The 26,488-nt window shown below is 50.0% G+C and overlaps 9 protein-coding genes across 9 annotated transcripts; 3 read left to right on the top strand and 6 right to left on the bottom strand.

Moving 5' to 3' along the window:
• Nucleotides 1-34: 34 nt before the first annotated feature.
• pgxB (putative extracellular exo-polygalacturonase) lies at nt 35-1,661 on the bottom strand. The gene is made up of 5 exons (XM_067626309.1): nt 1,295-1,661; nt 1,062-1,229; nt 815-988; nt 518-763; nt 35-459 (listed from the first exon to the last, which is right to left on the bottom strand). The coding sequence occupies exons 1-5, from the start codon at nt 1,634-1,636 to the stop codon at nt 70-72; spliced, it is 1,320 nt and encodes a 439-aa protein (XP_067473221.1). The 5' UTR covers nt 1,637-1,661; the 3' UTR covers nt 35-69.
• A 737-nt stretch (nt 1,662-2,398) lies between these two features.
• On the bottom strand, nt 2,399-3,333 carry ASPBRDRAFT_49310 (MAPEG family protein). The gene is made up of 2 exons (XM_067626307.1): nt 2,936-3,333; nt 2,399-2,831 (listed from the first exon to the last, which is right to left on the bottom strand). The coding sequence occupies exons 1-2, from the start codon at nt 3,258-3,260 to the stop codon at nt 2,632-2,634; spliced, it is 525 nt and encodes a 174-aa protein (XP_067473220.1). The 5' UTR covers nt 3,261-3,333; the 3' UTR covers nt 2,399-2,631.
• A 137-nt stretch (nt 3,334-3,470) lies between these two features.
• ASPBRDRAFT_35495 (putative C6 transcription factor) lies at nt 3,471-5,921 on the bottom strand (the record flags this gene model as incomplete). Its single annotated transcript, XM_067623355.1, has 4 exons — nt 3,471-3,551; nt 3,604-3,678; nt 3,726-5,318; nt 5,370-5,921. The coding sequence occupies 4 exons, from the start codon at nt 5,919-5,921 to the stop codon at nt 3,471-3,473; spliced, it is 2,301 nt and encodes a 766-aa protein (XP_067473219.1).
• Nucleotides 5,922-8,368: 2,447 nt separating this feature from the next.
• Nucleotides 8,369-10,401, top strand: ASPBRDRAFT_189399 (wax synthase family protein). The gene is made up of 2 exons (XM_067620162.1): nt 8,369-9,602; nt 9,667-10,401. Exons 1-2 carry the CDS (start codon nt 8,762-8,764, stop codon nt 10,107-10,109), a joined length of 1,284 nt encoding a protein of 427 aa, XP_067473218.1. The 5' UTR covers nt 8,369-8,761; the 3' UTR covers nt 10,110-10,401.
• Nucleotides 10,402-10,702: 301 nt separating this feature from the next.
• Nucleotides 10,703-12,118, bottom strand: ASPBRDRAFT_139025 (uncharacterized protein; the record flags this gene model as incomplete). The annotated part of the gene is made up of 1 exon (XM_067619049.1): nt 10,703-12,118. The coding sequence occupies one exon, from the start codon at nt 12,116-12,118 to the stop codon at nt 10,703-10,705; it is 1,416 nt and encodes a 471-aa protein (XP_067473217.1).
• An 816-nt stretch (nt 12,119-12,934) lies between these two features.
• On the top strand, nt 12,935-13,336 carry ASPBRDRAFT_60105 (uncharacterized protein; the record flags this gene model as incomplete). The annotated part of the gene is made up of 1 exon (XM_067628170.1): nt 12,935-13,336. One exon carries the CDS (start codon nt 12,935-12,937, stop codon nt 13,334-13,336), a length of 402 nt encoding a protein of 133 aa, XP_067473216.1.
• A 337-nt stretch (nt 13,337-13,673) lies between these two features.
• On the bottom strand, nt 13,674-15,254 carry ASPBRDRAFT_211803 (DUF1996 domain-containing protein; the record flags this gene model as incomplete). Its single annotated transcript, XM_067621940.1, has 4 exons — nt 14,593-15,254; nt 14,386-14,507; nt 14,145-14,325; nt 13,674-14,081 (listed from the first exon to the last, which is right to left on the bottom strand). Exons 1-4 carry the CDS (start codon nt 14,920-14,922, stop codon nt 13,674-13,676), a joined length of 1,041 nt encoding a protein of 346 aa, XP_067473215.1. The 5' UTR covers nt 14,923-15,254.
• Nucleotides 15,255-16,555: 1,301 nt separating this feature from the next.
• Nucleotides 16,556-19,026, bottom strand: ASPBRDRAFT_138982 (repressor protein; the record flags this gene model as incomplete). Its single annotated transcript, XM_067619048.1, has 2 exons — nt 16,556-16,807; nt 16,861-19,026. The coding sequence occupies 2 exons, from the start codon at nt 19,024-19,026 to the stop codon at nt 16,556-16,558; spliced, it is 2,418 nt and encodes an 805-aa protein (XP_067473214.1).
• Nucleotides 19,027-22,007: 2,981 nt separating this feature from the next.
• Nucleotides 22,008-25,549, top strand: ASPBRDRAFT_49303 (putative C6 transcription factor). Its single transcript, XM_067626306.1, has 2 exons — nt 22,008-22,225; nt 22,624-25,549. Exons 1-2 carry the CDS (start codon nt 22,148-22,150, stop codon nt 25,195-25,197), a joined length of 2,652 nt encoding a protein of 883 aa, XP_067473213.1. The 5' UTR covers nt 22,008-22,147; the 3' UTR covers nt 25,198-25,549.
• The last annotated feature ends 939 nt before the right edge of the window (nt 25,550-26,488 follow it).

The following is a 26,488-nucleotide window of genomic DNA, read 5'->3' as shown; positions in this document are numbered from 1 at the left end:
TGGGACAAGATAATAGGTAAACATAATTCTATTGATTCTTGATCATTTCCCTAAAGGAACACCTAGTATCTACCGCGTAACACTCTCATCACTCACACAATCCACCCCAATCCCTCCCTGAATATCATCACAAACAATCTCCGCAGTCCCCTTTGGACTGGTCAAATTGACATTCGACAAGGTTATGTTCGTGCACACCGCATCTGGCGAGCACACCAAATCGGCAACAATCGTGCCGTCTTTGCCCGAGGAAGAACCCCAGATATTCTCAAACAGGACATTCGTAATATTCACCGCAGACGGGTACTTGGCGCATTCGGTCGCGTTGATATCAAAGTAGCACTGGTCCAGCACGATGGGCGCATCCGTATTCTGGATCTGGATGTTCTTGTAGGTGACGTTGTTGATGCGGCCGTAGCCGACGTCTTGTCCGGCCCAGGCTTTCAGGCGAGCTCCGTTCTATATATAATTAGCATCGACCACTTGATCATCAAGCATTGGAAGAGGGAAATGATACCTGTCCATTCAGCAACGTCACATTCTCAATGTATACGTTCTCAATGATGTCCATCTCACCCGCGTACTGGCCAATACTGCCCATACTCACTCCGTGTGTGTTGTTGCACCACATATTCTGCACGAAAATGTTGGTCGTGTTCGGTTTCGGCGAGAAGCAGTCATCTCCGACATCGATCCGCATATTGGTGAAGCTGACACCATCGACGTCGAGGGAGTCCATGCCGTCGGTGTTGGCGGGGTCGGACTTATATAGTTAGTACATAGGCCAATATGCCACCGGTTAAGAGCAACTTACAGAAGCATTGGTCGAGAACGCATGAATATACACATTATCAAACGAGACATCATTCGTGCGAACGAAAAAGTTCGTCCAGCACGGCGAATTTAACTGTGTGATGCCCTCGACGGAAATACGGGTCGCATTATCCGTGAGGAAGAGGATAGGGCGGTAGAACGTGTTGTCCGAGTCCTATCACCATTGCCATCATTAGCATATTCTTTTCTTGCAGGGATGTACGGATGGTATCATGGTTGTGACGTACCAAGATCTGCTTGCCCGCAAACTCATCATACCATTTCTGACCATTGCCATTCAGCACACCACTCCCGAAGATCTTGATGTCCTGACCACCCCAGCGCCAGAAGGTGATGGATTTTTGGAAATCGTAGTAGAAGTTGTTGGCTTGCCAGTAGGTGATGTTGTTGGTGAACTATCCACCATCAAAATCAGTACTCTATCTTCTACTCTGAGCAAATCAAAGAGGAAAGAAGATACCTGAATCTCTCCCTCAAGCTGCACCTCAATGTTATCCAAAAACGTCAAATCCAGCTTTGTCCCAATCACGTAGGTCTCCCCCTGCTTCAACAATAACCGACCGCCATGGTTCGCCTGCTTCAAACCCCAGAGAAAGTCACTGGACACATCGTCAAGTGCATTCCTCGATGGCCGAATGGTGACTGTCTCGCGGTCTGGATACTTGTGATGTTGCGCCCCAATGGCCTGGAGATCTGCTGTGCTGGATGCGGGGATGATTTGTGCGCCGGGGATGAGGGGAGATCTGGGGATTGAGACGCCGAAAGCGGCGGTGAGGAAGAGGGTTAAGGGGAGAAGATGCATTTTGCAGAATGATTGTTTTTATCCTCTTCTTCTAAAAGTTAAACAGACATGATTCATGTACTATTATATATGAATCTCTCAATGGTATGTACATCTATACCCCAGACTACCATTGATCGATAACATCATAGTAGTCTACCAAAAATCTGGGGAAGAATTGGGGTAACCCCACGGGGAAGGCAGGGAGAACAATTTCCCACCTGTCATCGTGAATCTTGGCCGGTGCACGGGGTCTCCCTGAGCTGGCACAATTTCCCCGGATTGTCAGTAAGGCTGGCGATGGAATTTCCCACCAATCGAGGGTGACTCACGGGGATGTGAATATGATGAGGAATGAGGTGTTGTATTGGATGCTGTGGAGTAACCAGCTTGCTGTGGGGATAGGAGCGGGTTACTGTGTATCTGTGGAATGAGCTGGAAAGGTTGTTGTGTGAGCTTGATGGTGGGATGATATCCTCCGTGGTGTGGGTAGATGCGTATTGCAGCATAGCATGACTCGACTCGACTGTAAGAGAGATGTAGAATATCATTGCAGGAATAACTGTCTCTTGCATACTAACTGTCAGTCACTTATCAGTATCTCTGTAGTAATCTGTGGCTGCTAATATATTCCAGCAGATGATGTCTTCAATGTACACATCTCTATACAATTATCCACACTCAGATCTATACGCAATAACCTATACACAATAACCTTACTATGCACGATTCAAGCAATGTTAATAATCAAACACAATCTACACTATATCTTATGCATATCCAGTTATTCTTGTACTGCAATAACCCCATAAATCAGCCTCCCTTTAAAACCAAAAATTCAACCTCGGCCATCCCCGCCGATCATCCCCAACCGGCGATCTCAATCTCCGACTTCATCCCCACATTTTCCAGCTACTACGGAGTATAGCAGAAAGTAGAAACTCTTTCACGCCCATCATTATTCCATCCCAAAATCAGAGAGATACCTCACAATTAAGACAACACCAAGAATAAAATTACAACTTCCTCCCCCCCAACACCAAAGCAGTAATACAACTCAAATTCCCAGACCACCACAGCACCGACCGCGAAAAGCTCAACGCCTCCGATTCAATAAACACATACGCAAGCCCAAATAGGATCCTAGATAAGGTGTACCATGCGCCGATCCCGTTGATCACGTCGTTGGAAAGGCCTGTGTGCAATGCTACTACCACTGTATATCACAGATACATCATTAGCATTTCATGTACAAGTTATGATAAGTGAAAGAAGTTGCCAGAAGGGATAAAGATAGGGAGGAAAGGCATGATCACACACCAGCTGCCACGAACAGCGGAAACCCCTCGACAGCATTCGCATGCGCTGCCTCCTGCCGCTTGAGTCGATTCAACTGTCGGCGAGTGATTTTCCCCGCTTGCACGGCTGCCTCGCCATAGACTTGGAGGTCTTCTCTCGGTGCGACGTTGTGGTCGAGACGGAGGAGGCGTTTCGCCGGACGGGTGCTGAGGATGCCGTAGGCGTAGAACCAGTTGAACAGGAGGTAGGGGATGGCGCGGTTGGGGAGGGCGTGGCCTTCTGGAGCTGTGAGGCCGAGGGTTGTGAGGAGGGATCTGGTTTTTTTAGTATCTTTTCTCATGATCATTCTGTAATGTGACTTACGACATGGTTGTGGTGGTGGTGGTACATGAGAGATGCTTCTGCTGTTAAGATGGGAGATGATTATATACTAGTTATATCTAAGTGATGATCGGCACTCATATCGTACATCATAGCCTTGTCGGCTTCACATGAAACTTTTATCCTTGATCGCAATAATTCGCTGTCCCAACGCCTCGGTACTACCAACTCTTATCTACAACAACGCCAAAAAGTCCTGGTCCCACATATCGGGGATCGCAAAGTCGTTGAGGTCAAATAGTGTTCCGAACTCAGACTACATCCGTTAGTATCATTCTTCTAATATATCCTCAAACAGGAGAACTCACTGTATCTAACCCATACGACGCTGGGTCGAATGGCATTTCCGGCGTCGCTAGACTCAATGATGGTGTAGATACCGGCTACATCTGTTAGCATATATCAACAAAAAAACGAACTGTACACTTACTGTCGACGTAGCCTTGGCTCGGACCGTTTCCCAACTGGCTCCCTGCAACATCTGCTCGCACATCTGCATGCATTGTATCCCATCCCGCTCGATCGCCTTTTGCGGATCTTCCCCTCGCAGTCGCGCCTTCACCGCTGACAAAGCGAGCATCGGTAGAAAGTAGGCCTTCCCCCCCTTGCCGTTGGGTGTGATCCGGCTGCCAAACGTTTCAATCGTTCGCTCGACTGCCCCGATCATCACCTCCTGCTGCGACCGCATCAAATCGTTCAACGATGTCAGTGCGCTGGACTTCATTGTCGATGGGTTCTGCGTGTTGTACTCGCCTGCCTGCAGGTACAGTTCAACGCATACCGTCAGAGCAGCGTGCAAAAACTCATCGCGGAACATCCCCCCGCTCAGTTGCCCCAGATGCGGGCACGCCTGCGAGCTCGCCGGGGGCTCGTGATGAGAGAGAATCTCCAGGGCGGACTCGAGGCAGATCTTCCGCGAGTAAGAAAATTTGGGCGACCGGATAATACTCAGCGCGAAAGGCCGATTCAGAACCAGAATTGATCGCCGCAACAAAAATACCAACATTGACTGGGCGAATGACGGGCCGGTTCCCGAAGGGGCCGGTCCGGCCTTCTGGAAGATTTCCAAGCCATAGTGCATGAGTTGGATTAGCTCCTCACTCAGCCGCAAAGCCTCGTCATATGACAGCGTAAGTTTCAGACTGTTGATAGCCTTGGCGATGCGGAGCCGCAGGGGTAGCGACTGCAGAAGCAATACCTGAAAGGTGCTTTCTGTGTATACTCCTATATCTTTCGGCACAGGGTCATCGGCCATATTTTCCGTCAGCTGGGAATCATCCAAGTTTGAAGGTGGCTCGCAATCGTATTCGTCCAGGTCGATTGTGGGTGGCATTCCACCATCCAAGGACGACTGCAAGTCGAGCTCCAAAATGGTCGCCCACAGCCGCCGACGCATCTCCGCCCAGAACTTGGTCATCTTGCCAAACCGATGGGGATCCCGATGCAGGCCCATGGTCATGGCAGTCCGCGTGAGCGAGCCGGAAGAGATCCACACAATGTCCCCGTCAATCGCATCGGCCTGCCGTGCAATCATTAAGAGGCATTCAATCTGCAGGATGTTGAAATCGATGGTCGAGCTGACCAGCGTGAACGCAATCCACGACCGAACACCAGCAATCCATTCAGCTGCCGTTTGATACACCCTGCTCTCACCATTAATCTTTGTGTTCGGGTTAAGGAAACAGCAACTGGCAGCCATCAATGCCAAAAGCTTCGCCACAAAAGACGGTTCCTGAGGCTGCACTCCCGCCCAGAAGTTTTCGTACTGCTCCAGAAACGTCGGGATATGCAGAATTCGGTGGGTCGTCTCAAAAGTGGTCAGATATAAGTTGAGTAGTTCGTCGGCAACTTGCCGAGGTGGAACCATCTCCTCCAGGGCGGGCGACTTTTGTTGATAGGCGCGCTGATGCTCCTGTCGTTCTCGAGCCCATATCTCCCCCTTGAAGGCCTTGAACTTCTTGTAGTTGGGAAGTTTCTTCATCGTACCTCGGCGGCCCCGCATGAACCTGCCCACATCTTCAAACTGCGGATGTTAGCACCATACACGAATCAGCCATGCACAACGCACACTTACAAAAGACAAAGAGACGGACGCGTGGCTGCGCCCAACGAATCGCGTCCGGCTTTTCTTCCCCCGGAAGCAACACCGATCGGGAAGATCCTTCACGTTGTCGATGAGATTTTGCGACTCCGGGCCCAAACGATGCCCGATGTCTACCGAGTCACCACCCAGACTTTCCGGGGTGTGCATCGACCCAGTCTTGGAGAGGGCACTTTCCAGAAACTGGACGCGACTGCGCAGCTCGTGCAACTCGTCCGACCGCGCTTTCGGCTTGGTCACTCTGTTGGTGGATTGATGCTTGGAATCAAAGACGTAGAGGCCCCCGTGCGCCGGGCTCGCTCGACTGCTGGAGACACGCACGCGTTCTGGCGGGGTGCGGGAAGCGCTCCCCGACACCGGCGCCTGAGGGCCAACATAGATGCATTGATCTGGCGTTTTGGACTTGACGCATTGCCCGCATGGCAGAGAGCGATCGCATTTCAACTTGCGACGTCTGCAAATGGTGCAAGATAGGGGTGGTCTGCGCCGTCGCGGCGGAGATTTTGGAGAGTGTTCCTCATCCATTACTTTGAGAAAATGGTGCAAGTTTCTTGCTTGAAGGCGATGATGTGAGTGATGGTGATGCGATGGACCCGACCGTGCCAAGTCACCTGACGCTGTCCTATCGGTGGTGGAGTGTCGCGAAGTTGAAGATGAAGCGGAGGTCGACGAGCAGCGACCGGCGACATCGAAGTCTTATCTGATCTGTAAGCTTACGGCCGAGCCCCACGGGCCTCGCTGCCTAATTTGGCTCAGGAGGAAAAACGTGGTCATTCAGGAGAGCGGCATTTAATGGGCTATGGTTAGTGATTAGTGGCAGCCTGGGGGTACTTTTGATATGAGTAGTGTATCTAATTAGTCGATGTTTTAGTCTTCTTAAGAGTCATCCGCATCGGACTTGCTGTATGTGGTATGTCCGAGCACTCGGGGTTACGGTTTATGGCTAGCATCGCTCACATAAGCAGGTTTGCATGTGGTCCACAACACGAAAACGCAATGATACAGGGGGGGAATCAGCATTTTGAGTAACCATTCCATGCAGTGTCTTTAAATATAAACTTTACCACGTCGAAATCTAATTATATTGTCTGGTAACACGTATCTGGAAGATAAAAAGGAAGTTGGAGGGGACGGCAGGCGTGACGACATCGGATGCCGGCTTTGGCTGAATCTGGTCTAGCCCCAGCCAGGCCTGCCTGCATGTTCCATAAGGCTGAACATTCTCGTGGTCTTACTCGGTACAACTGTCCTGCCATGTGAGTCAGTACTACCTAAGCTGGCCTTGGCTTCTTGTCTTACCACTACTTAACAAGTGATTTAGTAACAATGAACATGACAAATGAAATTTTACGTAGCATAGTCAAGCTTTCCTTCTAGTACTAAAAGGATAGCCTCGGAATTATCTACGGAGAACAGTATCGTCTGGATGCTGTAGACTCATGCAGATTTCAGTCTCATCAAACTCATCCGCTTCCGAACAAACTCACGTAAGCTTGCCATATCCAACGGAAAATATAGCGTTGGGATCTTGCCCAGTTTCCATGTGAAACCATCTCCTCCGTTCCAGGGGCGGGGCTAGGCTAGTCTCTTAATGTTAGCTTGGTGAGCTTGGATTCCGGACGCATATAAAGTCCGGCTTCTTCTGGGAATGGAGATATGGCCAAGTGAGATTCTGAAACCCTGTCATCACATAATGGCATGAACTTCAGAAGCTTTTCTTTCAAGTACTGGGCATCCCTAAGATTCTTCTCCATATGATGGATGCACTTCTGAATGTGCTGTGCGTGGCATTAGGTCTGGAGTCAAATCTCATGCTACCCGCGCGGAACATTTCCTTTTATCGGTCCTCTCGAAGTAAACAACCGATCTGTTCGAGATACTAAGGGCCTTTGTCGAACCACTGGGACTTTGCTGTGCGCTTTAGGAAGTAGACGGCCGAAATAAAAGCCTGTGTTATCTAAAGTATTACCTGTAACTCCTTTTGAACGTCTCTATTGTAAAGTCCGTGTAGACCTCTTGCCCAGACGTATGACTGTATACATTAGGGTCGAAATATTAATTTTCCCACGGTGCCTCGATGCATCGTCATTTTCTCTATTTGTGAGGAGCGGTGACCACTCGATACTAAGGTTGCCGCATTCATTTTGCTTGTGCCGCTTAGCCCCAGGATCGTCGATTTTTTCTGCTGTGTTTTCGAGTCCAATATATTTTATTTCTCGTTTGAGGTTGCCGCTGGTCTTCTTGTCAGTAAGTAAGTGATGCCAGGATTCACTCCATCCACTTTCAATGACAATTATAGGTATATTGTCTTATCTTGATGCAAAAATATGTGTAGTCACTCTCAAGAAGTGAGTATACAGGGCATTGTTATCTGAACACTTCCATCACGCATTCATTGATGCGCTTGAGCCAGATAGAAACATGAAGGATTTATTTCAACGCCAGTACCCACAGTCGCATTCAGTCGGACTCAGGATATAAACATGATGTCACTTGCCGAAGTCAATATAGCAATTGGCTATAAAGTCTTGCTAGTCACTGGATTAGAGGAGGAGGAGAGAGATAAGCATTCGCGGCGAGGAATGGGGATTGTATACAATATGCTGAGTTGTTCACCTTCAGTCTTCATATGACGAAGTACTTGCTGCAATCTACGTTCTTGTGTCGTCTACTTCATGAGAGGGTGTGGAAGGCAAGAATGGACTGATATTGGAGGGTGAATTGACTGCGATACATACATAATTCTGCCATTGTGAAGCTAGTATCCAGGCATCCCATTGCGGTGCGAGAGCAAGCATTCTCCATTAAGCAACAAAGCAGTGCAGGTTTAACAAAGTATCCACAAAAGCGAGAGCAAGCATGCCACTTGGGCACTGTAGTGGGTCTAAGCATGGGCATCTCAAATACAACCAGAACAGTCAGCCCTGGCATGGCTACTCCGCGGAGTTTCTCACCAGTTGTCACCCGTCGGGAACTGGCGGGTTCCAAAGGCCGACCTCGTTGGAAAGAGCTCCAACTTCTTCAAACGCAATACCATAAAATATCCGCTAATCCTGAGCCAAGAAAAACCTAAACCCCCCATCACGATAATCTGGCACACAGCCCAACAAGTTATCTGTTCTCTCCCCGAAGCGGGCAACCGGAGTGGATATCAGAATCCGAGACCGCTGATTAATGCGGGCCCGCGCGGATGATCAGCCGCGCCAAAGGAACATCCAATCGCCGCCACTCCAACAATGTCATTTGAACACCCTCAACATTTCCTCGCCTCAGCTTAGATCGCGTTGCTTTCGTTTTCCTTGTCTTTTCCGCATGTGGGTGGTATCCCCTGGAGTTTCCGTCCTGAAACTCATCTCCTCCGCAACATGTACACCCTGCCCGTCTTGATTGCGGCTTTATTTTTGCACGTCAAGTTCCCCTTGCTTCCGGGCCTGAGAGACACCCTCTATGGCATCATCGTCCTCAGCGCCTGCAGCGCCATTTTCTACCCGCCCGACACCAGGGATTTCATCAGATATACCAATGCATTCCTGTCCACTTCCTTTGTCATCCGGGCTGTGGAACTCCTCTTGTGCCATGATCTGAGTCGCTTGAAGCGCCTGCAGAGAGTGTCTTACCTGTCCGGTTCTCCCGTATATACATGGGAGCCCATATCTCCCACCCTAGGGTGGAAGCGCTTTCTCCAGATCTGTGATCTGATTGTTAACCCACGCGCCGTGGGCTGGAGCTACGGCTCTCACAAGTACCAGCCTCCCGTCCGGAAGATCGAGGCTCCCCCAGCCCCGGACGGCGCAAATGGATGCGTCCCTAAACGCGAGGACATCGTTGTGGTAGCTGACGATGACCGCGTCTCGTTCCTGAGAGGCAAGCTCATTCGGGCTCTCGTAGCCTATTTCATCATCGACTCGTATCAGGCAGCTATTGGGCGGAACTACTCCAGCGTCAGCAACTTTGTAGAGTCATTCCTGACTAATGTGCTGAACATTCAAGCATCCCCTGCCACGACTGAGGGTGTGATCAGGCTGTTCATCCTCCCGCCGGTATGTTGGATGGCCTCCTACGCCTTCGTAGACGGAATTCACGCCGCCACCGGTGTATTCTCCGTCGGTGTGCTGCGGATCATCTCTCCGCAGCTCGCAGGAGAACCATGGATGTATCCACCTGTCTTCGGGGCAATCAGATACATGTTCACATTTAGCCTACGAGGTATGTCACACACCTCTCTCCTAGCCCTTTTAATCACATCAAGACTAACAAATCATCAATGCAGACATCTGGGGCAAAATGTGGCACGACCTCTGCCGTCGTCCATTCCTAGCCCTCTCGCTCTCCCTCATCCCGGACTCATGTCCCCTCGGCCTCAAGCGTCTCCTCGTCGTCTGTCTCTCTTTCATGGTATCAGGCGTCGTGCACGCAGCAGGGACCTACGCCGCCTCGAAAGACTGGTACGCCGCGTTCATGATGATGTTCTTCTTCTGCGTCCTGCCCGCCTGTGTGGTCGTGCAGCAGATCATCTCCGATCAAATCCTGCCGCGTGTGCTCCCTGCGGAGAGTAACGTCTCTCGGGTTGTTATTTGGCTCGTGGATGCAATGTTCGTGGCCGCGTGGGGCTATTATACCAGTCCGTGGTTCCTGAATTATAGTCAGCTGCCAGAGGCGATTGCGTCGATTCCGATGCCGGTTAGTTTTTGGGGAGTGGTGCTTGGGGCTTAGGTTGGGGATTGTGGTTGGTATATAGTCATAGATTATAATGTTACTAAGGGTGGGAGCGGGTGAGATGATGTGTGTGGGGTTGATAAATGGTTCTTGATTTTGTTTGTTTTGGCATAGCGATGTGATACCATATTATACATTTGCTTGTTTTCTTACAAGGATTAGATTGGATGACTACTGATAGGGTTTCGGGTTTTAGATGTGATTTGAATATCATGGGGTGTGTGTATGTGCAGCTGGGAATACTCATGCAATAATCATGAACATTGTAGTATACAAGGTTTGTTCGGGTAGTAGTCAGATTACTACAAGTCCCTAAAGTATGGTCAGACGTGTACAGCGTTTGGCTTGATCGTATGTTCTACTGCTACAGGTATATTGATTTACCATATCCTCTCACTTAGCAATGATACAAGTGAAGCATCCTGAAAGCCAACCCTACATGGACAGGTCGTAGCGCAACTTCAATATAAGGAACCATGTAAAAAGCGAGTAAATGATCAAGACAGCCTATCACTAAGATGGGACAAATAACTCTTCCCTTTCAGACAGGTATATACCTAAACGCCTTCCAAAATCTGACGAAGAAGCGCCTATGCGGTATGGTCAGCCACAGCGCCCCCGTTTAATTCCTGTTCGGCAACGTATACCCCCCAGGCCGTGCAATCAAAGATCTCGACGGAAAAGTCTGCTGTCTTGATGAAATTGTCCAAGCGTCGACATGCCTCTATCATTGCCGATTGGCCCTCTTTAGTACAAAGCCAGTCATAAAGTGGCCCGATCCCGAGGATCCAATCTTGGTTCTCCTCGCCGAATTCAGCCTGCGCTTGGCGTATGCTGAGGGATTTCAGAGGTAACCGGCCGTTTTTGCTCTTCGATATTAGGTTAGCCAGAAACGAATACACAGGGCGGTTACATGAAATTAGACTCAGGCGTTCTAGTGAATCTGGAAGGCCTGCGACATCTTGTATCCCACATTGCTCTAGTTCAAGGAATTTGAGGCTTGTGAAGGCCGTAAATGAGCCATATTGATTCCCATCTGGACTTCCATGGACGAACTCTAAGTCTCTGGTGTTGAGCTTAATTTCTCGTAGGCTGTTCTGATGAGGCTCCAACACAGATACTATATCTGATACTCTGAGCAGATAGTCGTATGTACAGGTTGCATTTAGTGCCGCACTAAAACAGAATACCTTCAAACACTTGTATGCACGAACAATTTGGCGCACTGTGTTCTGATGAAGTGTAGAGCCTGCTAATTCCAGTGTCGTAATGCTTAGAGACGCGGGTCGGAGGAGGTCGAAAGGTGGACAGCCAGGAGCATGCTCATTAGCGCCAGACATATAAAGCACATCCAGTTTAGGCAGATGCATCAGATGAATCAGTTCGCTTATCGATTTGTGGACCCCAGTTCCCCATACAATACCAAATGTCTTCAGGTTGGTGAGATACCCGTAGCTGCGTATGCCGAGGGAATCTCGTTCCCAGAGCAGGTCCAATCCTTCTAGTCCTTCTTCTTCGGTAGCTCTGAGTGTTAATGCTTCCAAGTTGGGCGTCAAGGTTATTAAAAGCATGATCAATGAATTTACAGGGCTGCCCACAGCACCTGTCAGATACCGTCGCTTCCAGTCCGCTTGAAGATGGTTACATGCTCCCACAAGCATCTCTATTTGGTCCTTCTGGGGCTCTTTCTGGATGTTTTGCCGCCAATGACCCCTCGGGTTGAAACCCCCCAGATCCAGCTTGCGTACACAGGCGCCCAGTTCAGGCCGATTAATAACTGTCTGCATGAAGCACATGACAGTGTCCAGGGGGTCTATATACGCATGTTCCCACAAACTGAGAAAGCAATCTTTTCTCGGAAATTGACGGAACAATTGGGGCTGCACGCGGGCACATACTGTTTTCGAAGTTCGACAAAGCTTTGTCATGGCATGTAAGCCATCTTCATAACCCAATGCAGATATTATGAGCATCAAAATCTCTTGGGGGAGATATGGAAGACTCATTGTCGCTATCAAATGAATCAAACGTGGCGAAAATTGCTTTCGCCAGGTCCAGAGCTCCAGGTAAGCCTTGGGCACTGGACGTTTTTTATGCTCCAGCATCTGCCATGGATTAAGGGACTGGTGAGGTGAGATTCGGTATTCCCCATGTCTATATGTCTGTCTAAATTATAGCTATGGCTGAAGCAATGGGACATACAGGTTTAGTACTCGCATTAAAGAACAAGTCCAAAAGATTGACATTAAGTAGGGATGATTTGAGCCCGGTAGCTGCCTTGCCCGAATGTCCGGGAAAATAGGTGATAGGCGATGAAGATGTTCAGGGGGCAGACTCGTTTTTGCTGTAACTCAGCAGCACATCAGATCTTGGACTGTGTAGGATAAGGTACAAGCCAGTATATAACCACTAATTGAAGGTCCACTCAGCTGCGGTCATCTGATTGGGCGTCTGCACTGGCAGTAGCCGAGATCTCCCGTCAAGTGACTAGTTATCCATGGCTGTCCTTCCCCAGCATCCTTCCACCTTCTGTGTACCATCACACGACTTACACTTTGAAGATTCAGGAAGGCATTTAAGCAGCTTAGGTCACACAACTGCCGCCCATAGCGCTTCCAAGCCCCGACACGGGCGGTTAAGTCCGAGTATTTCGCTCCCTCTTATCGATCACCCTCCGAGCAAACACTCCCACCACCCAACCACACTTGCGGTCGGCATCCATCTTTACCATAACAAAACCCCCCGTTGCCTGTCCTTCGCAGAAATGCCAGATATTCAACCATAACTCAATGGCTTAACCCGAGTTACACGAATAAGGAACGATGTTCTACAACGCCCTCATCCGAACCCACCACATCACCTCCCGCAAAAAGGTGTCTGCGCTGAAACGCGCAGCCGATATACACAATTGCTTCGTGCTTCTGCGCTCCGGTGGATGTCCGGGAATCATGTACGTCGAGGCGAAAGACCAAGACGCTGTCGAGTCTTGGGTGACTGTCGTTCGGAAACTACGGTACAAGGATTTTCAACTAGCTACGCGGCCGGGACCCCTCCACGACGAAAACCAAACAGAGCTTCGAGGTCAGAAACAGGTACCCCAAACGAAAATGAGGGATACAAGAGCCGGTTTGTCGGAGGTTGAAACTGTCAAGGAGTTCGGGAGTTTGATGGAACAACGGGGTGTCTGGAAGTGGTGGCGGAAGGGAATGGGATACGTTGGCTGATGTTGCGATCGCTGCAAGTGCATGCCCAACTCATGACTGGGCTCTCATCCTTATGACTACCTGTGCCCTTGGCTACAGTCCCGTCCAGCATTCTGCAGGACCTGAGGCCGGTGTCACGGTTCTGAAACCAGCATGAAAGTCACCCAGAATTGGAGGCCCCATGTGTCAGTCCGCAACTCACCATAAGGCAGCTGTCCTCCTCGCGTGCCAGATGCTTAAATTATGGACCGTTTAAAGTCGCCGAAAGAACGCGCAATGACATGTTGCTACTACATCGCCGCATCGAAGCTATATACACGAACTCGATGTTGGATTTTGCAGGCCCAACTCACCCATGCTATGTCGAATCGTCATCCTCAGTCGCCCAGTTATGATGACCGGGCAATCTATCAACGGGGCCATTCTGGCCAATATTGTCGTCTGGTGCAGGCACATCCAATGGCTGCGAAACTGGAGCCAAGTCTCTTGTTTGATCCTTTGTTATCGAGCAGTCTGGGTCTGTCAATCCCTGTGGATCGGTACAGGTGTCTATCGCCTGCTGCAAGGCGACCTGGTCTGTCCAACCGTACATGAAATCTCCGTGCAAGCCGTATCCTGTATCATCACCTGTCGCATATATCCAGTTCTCGTAGTCTGGATAAGGCGATGTATTGAAGAAGAACTCCAGAAAGATGGAATATATCGCAATGGGATGAGACTCGGGACAAACACCCTTGTTATAGTCTCCAGTGTCGGGATACGCCATCTACAAGTACTGTCAGCACATCCAACAGCGCACCCCAGTATGCCTACAGACAGCGACACCTACATGACTCTTATGGTCTGAGCTGTCCAGATTCTCACCATCCCAGCAGGAGGGCATAAAAACCTGCGACCTCAACGTTTCACAAGGCTGCTCAGGCAGGCCTTTTGTCTCATTCGAGCTTCCATCTTTGCCAATGCACATATGACTGACGGCACGCTGGGACCAGTGCGAATCGTTATAGGTCCTGTTCACCATCTGATATCAGTACTGTCGCCCATCCTAGATAGAGAACAGGCAAACAAACCGAAGACTCGGATCCCCAGCAAGCATGCGCAGGCCCTTTGGCGGCGCCAACGGAACCACCTTCGCGTCACAATCCGTAGCACCAGCCGTATAATTACACGCTCGATCAAAGTAGTAAATACTCTATCTAATTCATTAGCCAGTTCATCTCAGTCCTCAACCAAGCTTCCAGTCCAGGACTCTCAACTAAGTCCAACGCAATACCTACACTGGACTGATACTCCACGAGCTCAAACGACCCATTCTCCATGCGATGATAAAGCTGCGGAATCCAATAATTGCTCCTATCCATATCCACTTCGCACGTCGTGCCTTGTGCGTTCTGCGCCGTATTCTCGCCCATTGTTCTCTGGAATGCTGTCCCCCCAGTAACGACATGTGTGTGCGTAGATGGTTTCCCCGGCGCGACTATCGGATCAGATAGTTGAGTCGTCAATGGGTCGCAGCTGAAGGTGAACTCGTCTGTTGTGCGCTGGGTCGCGAGTACATTGCTACTACTGCTGAGCAGAAGTAACACTGCGATGTAGCAGTTGTGCATGGTGGTGCTATTCTCATCCGTATTCAACAGGCAGATGTACCATTTGTTTCATAGGATATCCCCGCAACTGCAATCAATGCAACAGTAACTTAACTGAACGACAAGAGCAGAAACGAATTGAAGAAGCAAAGAATGAATCAAAAGGACCCAACTCTACCCGTCTCATTATATCTTTGTATTATCCGTCATTCCTCATGTCTATTTAACCTTCACCTTCTGTGCCTTTTGAATGCTTGTTCCCGTCCGTGCGCCTATGCTAACATTCCAAACGCCAGCGAAAGTATTTGAGCCCCTGCTAATACCTCTGAGGAATGCTATGTCATGTTGATGCAGATCGAAGTACGTAAGACACGTGTCCTCTATTATATACTGTAGAGCTGTGATGAATGGGTAGGTGGGATGTACATGTTTATTAGGAGCTAATCATCACTTCTACAAGGGAGGTGCTATTGTGGATGGAGAGAATGGTTGGGTGGGTGGGCGTAGGACGGTTTATTCATTCATCTGAAGATTACAGCTGAATTGGTATGGTATGCTAATCAATGATTTGAATGATGGCCAATGACTTTCGGGAGGGCTCAAGTCAGTTAGTTCTGGCGTTGCATGGCTTCATGGTGGGTAAAAATGACTGAGCATTAGAGTGGTTGCTTTTGCTAATACAATGAAGCTCCGGATGAGAGAGTGGTGCGCGTCGTCGTAGTGTTATACAAATGATATGCCGTTCCATCCGGTTCTATCAGTCTTTAGGTATACCAATTCATGATTACTTTCAATACCATTTGACTGCGTCCCCATCTGTATTTTGAAGCAAAGCCACTATCACAAAGATTGCAAAGCGCATGTACGTCAAACATGATAGATGTCATCTCGCAGAGCTAGCTGAGAGAGAATCTATTGAAGGACCTTGTTGTTGTTTGTAGACTATCTACTATGGCTGCACACTTTTTCTGGGATGTCACTGAAAGTCTCTCTGACTATTAAAATGGTTATTGCATATGAAACTTCCTCTGCTTAATTCTGATGGCGTAATACAAATGCAGCAGCAGAGATCTCGCTCGCTAAACACCGAAAACACCCGGTTTTAACCGCCGCTGACAACGTATATTATGCTCCCCGGTTGAGCGTACAACCCTGGGCAGTGGTTTATGGCTGCCTGGCCATGCATGCATGTGTGGTCGAAGTAACATGTGCATCAGCAGCTGTAATCTGGCCTGATGTCACGCCATTAACATCCGTCGGATCGGGCACATTAGTGGATCACAGTCAGTGACCAGTGAGAACCCACGTCCAGATGCAGGGATTTTAACCCACTGGTGGCATCGCCAGGATATGTTGAATGAGCGGGCTTGTATATCCTGGCTAAGTCGTAGCCTTTCACTGCCGCGCCTACCTTATGCCTCGCATAAAGGTGCCTTTCTCAATCCCTCTCAACGTAGAAATCCCCTGACATATCCCTCATATCCCTCGTAGGGAAGTTCTTCAGACATAGCAGCAGGTTGACTGGAGGACACCTTAAAACGTGACCCGAGCTGGGCTCAGGGCCATCACCGTTCGCAGCTACAAAATGAAACATCAATAACCCCCGTACATGAGGACATGCAGCAACGCTCTTTAACACACCCGTACGGAATTGTTACCGAACATGGTCGAGCCTGGCTTGAATCGTCTTGTCATCAAAGTGTCCGTCCTCGCCAACGTAGTTGTGAAGGGCCTCGGAGAACATCAAGCGACGGGGTGCCTTTCGTCCCGTCATGAGTTCAAACTGAGGTATTGCTTGCTCGACTACATTGTCAAGCCCATCAACCAACACCCAAGGGCGCCCAGTTTCGCTCCGAATCCGACGCATCTGGCGCAGTAGTGGTGTGTCCAGGGGCTTATAAGCGAACTAGCATGCAAACGTCAGTTAGGCCCGCATAGCAATTGGTCAAAGAACTTTACCTCAAGAACTACGCCGCCAGTTGGGCTTCCCAACCATTGCATAGGCATCTCAAAGTTGGCTGGTGGTTCATCTCGGTCGCGGTCCGCAGGCACACAAGATGCGATCATGCAAGGCGGACAGGCGTCCTCAGGCCATTCATCCTTCAATGACTTTAGCACATACACCACTTCGGTCGAGTCTACTTGTGAGGCTGCCCATGAGTTGAAATGGCGCGCGACATTTTCCGCCCGTGACAAGGTTCGGTTGTAGATGAAGATCTTACGGCATCCGAGCCGCAGCATGGCATAAACAGCGGCACGAGCCATCCCGCCCGCTCCTATCACTAGCCCAGTAGTCTTGGAAGGGCTGATGGCATTACGTGGAGAGAGGTTACGGGTGATACAGTTCATAATGCCAACCCAGTCCGTGTTCTCACCGTACCACCCTAGCACAGGACCAGCCTGATTACGCCGACTCGCCTGCTCTTGTAGAGGATACATGGAACCATCAGGACCGGCGCGTAGTGGTACGATCGTGTTGATTGCACCGATCGCCTCAACATGGCGGCTCTTCGCCGCCAGCTTATGGGAAAGCTGTACTCTCCATGGCTGAACCACACTGGAGCCTCCAAAATGAGAATCCCGGCCCAATCGATCCATGATTGCAAGCGAGGGTGAGTCTGGTATAGTATAGGTATGGCTCATGCCGCAATGACGGAAAGCAGCGTTGTGCATCGCAGGGGAGAGACTGTACGCAACATTGCCTCCGAGGATGAAGAACTGGAGCGGGTCCAGCACGTAACTCTGAAACAAGGCCTGAACGGCATCGCGAGACGTGATCTGCGGGTCTCGCTCGTTGTCGGAAGAGTTCTCGATTGCTGGGTGTGTCACAGAGGTGAGGATGGAATTGAACACTTGAGAGGTCCGGCCAAGACGGCCAATGTTATATGCAATGACCGGAGGATGATCGCCAGGCAAGGCATGAACCTTGTTGGTAAATTTAGCAACCGCTGCATTATCCTCACGCGACGCGGCCACCCGAAGGAAGCGAACGAGCTGGCACCCCAGCGTCTCGGCCTCATAATAGAGAGAAAGACATTCCTCGCTCTCCCATGTCTCCGGCGCGGAAGGTTCAAATATGCGTTGGCCAATGATCTTTGTGTTGCCTCTGGTGCGGATTGCCTCCTCCACTCGAGAGCGTTCCTGGCTCAAGTCCACAGCCAGATATTCAACCGCCAGCCGTAGGGCATGCTCCACAATAGCGAAATATAGATTGTCCACCTTTGTGGGAGACAGATCACCTCTGGCGATTCCTGTGGAAGATTTATCTATTGAGATGATGATGGGCGCACGAGCATTCCTCCGAAGTAAAGCGACTTGTTTGCTGAGAGTTGCTGTCAATCCATCGCCCCAGCGGTCAACACAAAGTTCAATGGCATCACCACCTGATTCAAGCTCTTGTATTTTGACCTTGCCTTCGGCCAAATCGGAAGATCGTACAAAAATGGCATGGGTGAAGGACCGGAGTTCCGGGGGAGTCTCGAGCAGGACGAAAGGCGAGTCATAACTGGTGTGTCCTACATCTGTGCCCGTCACAAAACGCACAAAGCGCGTGAAGTCCTCCTTCGCTTCCTTCAACTTGAAGGAATAACCAACGCATCGTCGATCTGGAGATCCCTCATCCGTCTGGGCGGCGATACTGGAACGATCTTCAACGTTGTAGTACTCGAAATTGGAGCATGTTCGGTGTAAGGGATCGCCCTCGGCCAGCAGCTTGACCGATTGCTCCTCCAGGCCCAGTAGGCTTTGGATGCGATCCATGTCGCGAACAATGTATACAATGGGATTGGTAGCAGAATAGTGACGAAGATGCTCTTGAACCGGACGAGTAAGACTGCCGAGACCGCATTCAATCACGCAACGGGAGCGGTGATTGTCAAGCATTGACTTGAGGACTTCGACATCGCGTTGCTGAAACTCCTGACTTCCATAGCGCTTGAGATACTCATGCCTGGTATGTCCGGTCACTTCCTTGAAATAGTGGTCTTCCGTGATGAACCGCCGTTTCAACGCAGTGGCAGCAACAAATCCCAGAGAACGCTTTCCGCACCCCCGGATGCCCACAAGCACCAGTGAGGCATCCGGATCAAATCTCCGGCGCTTATCTACCGGGGATATTTTGTGCATTGTGAACGTTTACGTGGATCAGTGGGACGCCTTGTGTGGTCGGTGCGCGGGAAGCAAGAGCGTCCGCTGCAGAAAATCTAAGCTGCTTGGAGCAACGGTAGTAGTAGATCAAGATTATATCAGCAGTATATCCGACGCAACCCAATGAGGATCAATCATCTGCGCTCCGTCATATTCGAAATGGCCATGCTTCAATTGAGGGTGGAATAGCGTTGGCGATGGCCTCTCTTTAGTTTTTCTGTAATCGAAGCGGAGAAGCTAGTATACCGGGGAAGATGGTGGGGGAGAGGGAAAAGTGACTAGCTTTGCTAGCTGTCGGGCGGAGGCGGAGTGCAGTAAGTGCGACAGGGAGGAAGGCGGTCAATTGGCGCAGCAGCTGGCATGCCTGCGAGGGCAGCAAAATGAGGCGTGATTGGTTTGCTGGGCAAAGGCAACCGGGGGCGCTGGAGAAAGTGTGGTTATAACATTTAAACAACAACCAGAAGATGACAGCCGGGGGAACGATGGCAGAGATTCTCGGTTGCGGGCCATCAGCCACCGGCGTCCCAAAGGGTTTACGGGTTCAGCATCTCCAGCCGCATTGCCGGACCGCCGCATCTGCCACGAGTGACCGCCTGCCGTCCAGACTGTTTCCGGATAAGACAATAGCCGGATAGTCGATCTCCATTCCGCGGGACTCGCCGTATACGACATAAATCCCCCCATCCATCGGTAGCCACCTACTCGATTAGTCTCTTCAACCGCAAAACTAACTAATATTAATCATTAATCAATAAGCATGCATGCCTGATAAGTAATCCGGCCCCATTCTCCAGGCAGAAACAAAACGCCTGTTTAGCGGGTGTGTGATGGGCTAATAGGTGGGTAGCCAGCAGCTGCGAAAACGAAGGTAAACCAATCGATAGAGACCATTGTTCTGTCAAGTCCGGGCCAATCTGGGCCTAAGCTCTAGCACCTTGGCCCATTAACTCAGTGGCATTTAATCGGATGTATATGCTTAAAATCAAATGGAGTATAGTGAGTGGTACTACTGTATTGCTTCGCGTCCCTGGGGTAAGGACCCTGCACGACTGTTCGGACCCGATGGGTTATAACTACCGACACCGGAAGCCTGGGACCGAGGAACCCTCGAAACTGTGTATCTCCTTCATCTGCATGACTACCGAGTCGGGATGCCGGATCGTTTCCCGGATCCGCGAATGATCTGATGGTTATTATTCATGGGCCGAGTCATGAGCTTGACGCGGACAAGGAGCATGCTGAAGAGGAAGACACCCCTGCAACCGACGAATCAGAGATGAGAAAAGATCGGTTAGTTCGGAGTGCCACAGTACTTAGTAGCCGTGGTTTGGATTCTTCTATGGCTCGACGACTTTGTGGGGTGAACTTCTGGGTAACTGGGTTTAAATAGTCCCCGCCGACAGCGGAACGGCCGGTTTTCGGCGGTTTTCTATCCGCTTAGTGATTGGGCTCGGTGGGTTTCGCGTTTACTTATTAGCAAGACGGTTGGGCGCAGTTTTCATATATCCATTAGGTGATGGTAGATAGCCACAGAAAATGGAGGTTTGGAGTCAGCGTTGTAGGACGCATGATTCGTAACTAGTCATGATATAGTTAATGATGGCCATAGATGGAGGAACTAAAAATAGTAGCAACTACAAACAGCATCGGTTCGAAAGCTTAGATGCACGCTATGATTGTCCTCCACTCCGTAGACTTAGTATGATTAGTCCCCTCAGACACGAAGGATAATAATAGGAAGTGGCAGTGGTTGGTTACGCGGATTATTGATGTGAAGAAATCTTGGCTGATTGACACGGTTCGAAGGAATGCTATTTTTGCGTGTCGCTAGGAACGGAGGCTGAGCATAGCATGAAGTTATTATTATCAGACAAGGATTATGGAGGGAGCACGAATCCCACCGAGCCAAGACGGAAATGGACGGCGGAAGGCTCGGTTCTCCTGCAGCCCAAAGGTGCAGGGACTGCGTAGGGGAAGGAAGCAGTTGGGACTTGAGAGGAAACTTTCCCACATCGCGTCGTGGAGAAGCCGTGGGGATCCGGTGTGGGGTGTTGACCTCAGGCACTACATTGCCTTTCCTCACCACACGAAATGTGGGAAATTCATGGTGAGAGCCTTCTTATTAGCACTTTTATTTAGCTAATCTCAATTCTCTCCTGCTTTGAGAAAAAAAAATTATTTTTCTATTTATTCGAGTTATTCATATCTCATTTTATCCTTATTTTCTTAGGACTGAAATCTGGAACATCGTTGCAGCTGCCAGTCTCAGTCCCGACGGAACCCAAAACTCACCCGGAAAAAGTCGACTAAACCCAACCATCATCCACTAATTCATCAAGACAGAGTAACTAGTGTCAAGTCGAGAGTACTAAGTCAAGTTTTATTTCTATTTTTTTTAAAAAAAAAATATTTTTAGTGTTTTTTTACTCATCCCGACTTTTGCCCCGATATTTCCCTTCCCCTCCTTCTCCCGTCCCAATTCTTCTCTGCAATTGCAGCTCGTAGTGGTATTTTTTTTAACACTTTCCCGGGTCCCCTTCTAAACTTGGTTGCCTCAGGATGGGTCTGGGCCGATGCGCAACTCCATATTGGATTGGATGGACCAAGGGGATTCAACAGCAAGACCCTGAGGTGGCTGTGGTAGCTATCATCCATCTTTAGACTCCCTGGGTTCTTGCGTAATACTTGCCATCGCGTTTCTCGACAAGTTCTATTCCGATTGCGTCTGGGGAACCGAGGGTCTTGTTTTATAACAGACGGGCATGCACTGCGGATAGCCTTTTCGGCTTGCTCCAATCCCTCCGCCGTGGTCCCTTTCTCGGCTTGCCTGGCGACTATTAACCTTCCCAGTTTACTTTTACAACTTTCTATTCCTACTGAATTGCCTGCCTTAATCCGTCACGCCTTTTTGATTTTTCTTCTTTTCTTTTTTTTTTTTTTTTTTCCCTTTCTTTCCTTCCCTCTCTTCTTTTACCTTCCCCCTTCTGGTCGGTGTCTTTCTGCGAGGCCCGACCCCCATCTCGCTCGCTACCCTCTTCTCTTCTTCCTCTCTTTTCCTGCTTTCATGACATGCCATATCTTCTCTAATTAGCCCTCTCCCATGGACGAGGGTTCCGATTCTAAAGCCCCTCGACGGAAGAGGGTGTCGAGAGCCTGTGATCGCTGTCGAAGTAAAAAGGTCAGTTAAGAACAATTAATGTCTTACACATTGACTTCTCTGCTTCTGCCTCTCTCCACTCTTCTCTTCTTTCCCCATCTTTCTCTATCTTCTTTAGCCCGATCGGTGCAATACAACCCCGAGACAACTGCGTGGTGGTTTTCTATTTTGTATTCGGTAATGCTCCGGGCAGCGTTCTTGCGTCACGTCACGTACTTGCCCGTTTTCGGTGCCCTTTGATCTCCTCGGAGCTGCAGCTCAGCTGCCTATCTTCTCACTCGGCGATCTACTACTACGCTTTCCTACTTCCTTACTCCATCCTAGATCTGCTTGCCCCCCACCACCTTCAGTCTCTATCTAGTCTTCCACCATGTCCTTTATTTTCACCCTCCATACTGACAATGCCCTCCCGCTTGTAGGACAAGTGCGATGGACTACGTCCCGCTTGTTCGGCCTGTCAGGCTTCAGGCCAGACCTGCTCATATGATCCCCATGCAAAGAAGCGTGGGTTACCAGAGGGCTATGTTCGTGGCTTGGAAAAGCTCTGGGCTTTATCGATCTGCAACATCGATGGCTTCGAAGACACAATGCTAACTCTGCTGGGGATCACCGCCGAATCTGCTGGGCGGAGACAGAAGCTCATGTCTCTGTGGACTGATGATGGCGCGTCAGAGACGCTACATGAGTCTTGGAAAACCAGTCGCCTATATGGTGCGCTCGAGAAGATGCTTGCTAACTCTGAGCCAGTCACAGAGAGCTCAGGGAAGCGCTCCCGGGAGGACCAAGATGACGGCCCCGGAAGTGAATGGGGTTTTCGGATTGACCGCAGTTCGACTCCTCTCGCACAGGATGCTCCGCGTGTTGTTGAGCCTTCGAATTCTCCCCGTGCGAAAAGGCCCCGGCTGGCCGCGCCTACAGACAATAGGCTCCCGTCGTATACCGCCAGCGCTACAAATGCCCTACAGTTACCCCCGCAGACCTCGCAGCTGTTGGATGTCTATTTCGCAGTCACTCACTCATGGTTCCCGATCGTCGCAAAACACAACATCTTACGAGCATCGTACCTGTATGCAAGCGCGCCACTATCTGTCGCAAAAATGGCCCCAGGTTCGGGTGACCACGCCGCGCTGTGGGCCTTGCTCAGTTATACCATTTCTCAATCTCGGGTTAACCCGCAGGACGGGGCGTTGGAAGCGCTTTCGAAAACCAAGGAATATTACTCGGTAGCTCGAAGCTTGATTCCTTCTGAAACGGAGCGGTTCGAGCTTGGACATGTGCAGGCACTGTTGCTGCTGACGTTGGTGAACATCGGCCTGGAGGACTGGACTGCTGCCTGGCTGCTGAGTGGTCAGGCTGTACGCATGGCCATTTCGATGGATCTTGGGGCCTTCATGGATGTTCGACGATCGGACGAATTGAGGCAAGGAAAAGCGGTTTTCCTTGGGTGTTTCGTGATCGACTCGTTGCTTTCCTTCCGGTTGTCGAGAAGGCCATGCATGCATCCTCGGGATCTCACCATGGTCGGCCTGTTAGAAGAAGATGGTCTGGAGGAGTGGAACTCGTGGGCGGATGTCTTGCCACCTACGGGAGCTGGTCAGGGGAAGAGCCCTCCTCGCCGGGGTCCGCTACTCGCTTTCAGCTGCTTCAATCGACTGGTCGAGTTAGCCGGTGTGCTGAACAAGATTGCTCGCGACTCCACGGCCGGACCAAACGCACCACTGTTCGCACAACAATTAGTCATGGAGCTCAAGAATTGGGATGATCGTCTTCCGCTTGGATGTCGCTTGATTGGGCCGGAAAGTATCTATCCGGAACGACACTCGGCGTTACTCCCGCACCAGAGCTACCTTGGCCTGACATATGTGGCTACACTTCTATGGCTTTATCTGCGCATTGCACCCCAGGAGCTGGGGTTGCACCGCTCCCAACGGCCAGCTATCGAAGGAGCCAAGAAGCTACTTTACAGAGCTCTTCCAATGGTGTCTCAGCACATTGATAACTTCCAGGTCTGCGGTTTGCCGCCCATATTCGAGCTTTCTTTGCGCACCATCGCTGAACAAGCGTTCACTCTGCGCAACAAGATTGAATCCGACATGTTCCCTTTCGGACGATGGACCGAGGCGCTCCTCCAGCGAACCACGGAGCTCAGTTCAACTTGGCCAGTGTATCGGTCATTGTCCGCTACGATCGATCACTGGTACCGTTCTAAGGATCTTCCCGGAAACCCTCCTCTATCCTACCAGCCACCCGATGCAGCATCAGCCCCCGGAATTACTAGCGGTATGACCAGTACTGCACTACCCCCTGGGTCTTTGACAACATCGACGGCAGGGTATCCGAGCTTCATGGGCGAAAATTCGATGAACCCCCACATGAGAAGTGCTGCACCGGGCATGGGGGGCTCCGATTATACATCCACCATAATGGGCATCACTATCCCTGTAGACGGGCAGTACATGACGCCGAAAGATCCGACGGTGGAGAATTCCGATCTATCTATGATGGATGCGTCTTTCCAGCAATCCTTGGACGGACGCGCGGCACACATGGACAAATCTGAGCCTGCTGCTGCTGCTACTTTGAATGCAGCATTACCGCGGGGCCCGCGTCCCCATCCGTCCACCCCCGACTCTGGCGTATCGAGTTCGATGATGTCGGTCACAGGCCCTGGCATTATATCCGAGCGTTCTGTACCTTCGGGGGATAGGGGCTCAGATACGACCGAGCGTATCGGGGTGACAGGCGACGTGGACGCCATCTTTAAGGATCTTGCATATCTCGACACCACCGAATGGGCTAACAATCGCGAGGCTGCGCTGAAGGATTTCGGGTTTATTGACGAGAGTACCTTCCAGGCATTCTGCCATGACCCAGATCGACTCGCTGGGACTCAGCCGTTAGTACATCCACCGTCAATTGCCGATATTTGGCCGCCACCGGGCTTCTTCCCGGAGACGTTCCGTGACTCTACGGAAGATGTGATGGAGGGTTGAGTGCGGCTGTGTTCTCTTTTTCTTACATCTTGCCTTTAACCAAGCAGAGGCCAAGGAACCTCACTAGGTGCTTATCCATATTTCTTCTACGCATGGGAAACTTTGACGAATCCCTGTTTTCCGCTCTGTATGATGGTTGCTGTGCAGTCCCTCTGCAACGCGACCATCGCCCTCTTTTTCCCCCGTCCTTCTTGTTCCTTGTTGATGATACCCAATGTAAGTATACGTTACATATAAGTTCGATGTCGACTAGCGAATCTGGATCATGGTGCTGATACTCCTCGTTACAGTCCAAAAACCTCGAATGCAACAGGGAGTTAGGTTTATTGGTATCTAGGAGTTTGATTATTACCATTGGTGCATGCATATATGTCATTGCAAACGGGGTCTCCGGCTCATGAGCCCACCCTACAGATACAATGGACTCATTAACCATCGTTCACTTGCTCCACCACCCCTGCACATACTAGAGTGAGCCACCAGCTCACTTCTAGCCGCACTGACGTATGATCCGGCTCCAGACATATCTAGTAGATCCTCCGTAGTAGCTTGCAATTTGTACTAGTTCATCCTCACTAGCGATTAGGCACCGATGTTTATTCCCACCAGCCATCTCCTTAGTGAACTATAGCACCTCCTGTTATTAATCAGTCTACCACCAACCAACCAATCAATCAACCAACTCCCTACAGAGTAATTTTACAAAGTAGCTAGCTACCTCATTCCATGATCCAATTGCTATCCATACCGTGATAAATTTCCCTGCTCATGTTGCACGCAGTACTTGTTTCATTCCACTAAGTATCCCCCCCCCCTTCCCCAACCTCTAACCAAAACCACACTGAAAACCTGCCTTGTTTGTCTGCCTGCCTAAGTTCTCCTCCCTCGTCTCCCGATCGGTCCGTCATTGGTAGGTAAGTGGCTCAATTTCCTGCAATGAGATCACAAAAGTACCTACTAATAATCTGTTCTCGGTCTTCTTTTTTTTATACCTTCCACCAGGTTCATAGCGCTTTTCCTAGATACAGAAAACACCTAACTAGGTCCCCTCCTCCAGACTAACCCTCACGCTAAAGCCGGTTTTGGTGCAGGTTGGGAAGAGAATGGAAATGGACTGAAGGCAGAATGATGGATGGATGGAAGGAAGGAAGGAAGCAAAAGACATGTATGTAGTAAGTAGTAGTAGGATGGGTATGTCTGTCTTTGTTATTCTGTTTCCTAATGATACACACACACACACACACACACACACATATATATATATATATATATATATAAATGCGTTTCATAT

The sequence above is a fragment of the Aspergillus brasiliensis genome (genome assembly GCF_001889945.1).
Source record: "Aspergillus brasiliensis CBS 101740 unplaced genomic scaffold ASPBRscaffold_25, whole genome shotgun sequence".
Lineage (NCBI taxonomy): Eukaryota > Fungi > Ascomycota > Eurotiomycetes > Eurotiales > Aspergillaceae > Aspergillus > Aspergillus brasiliensis.
This window is presented reverse-complemented; position numbering and strand designations above follow the sequence as displayed.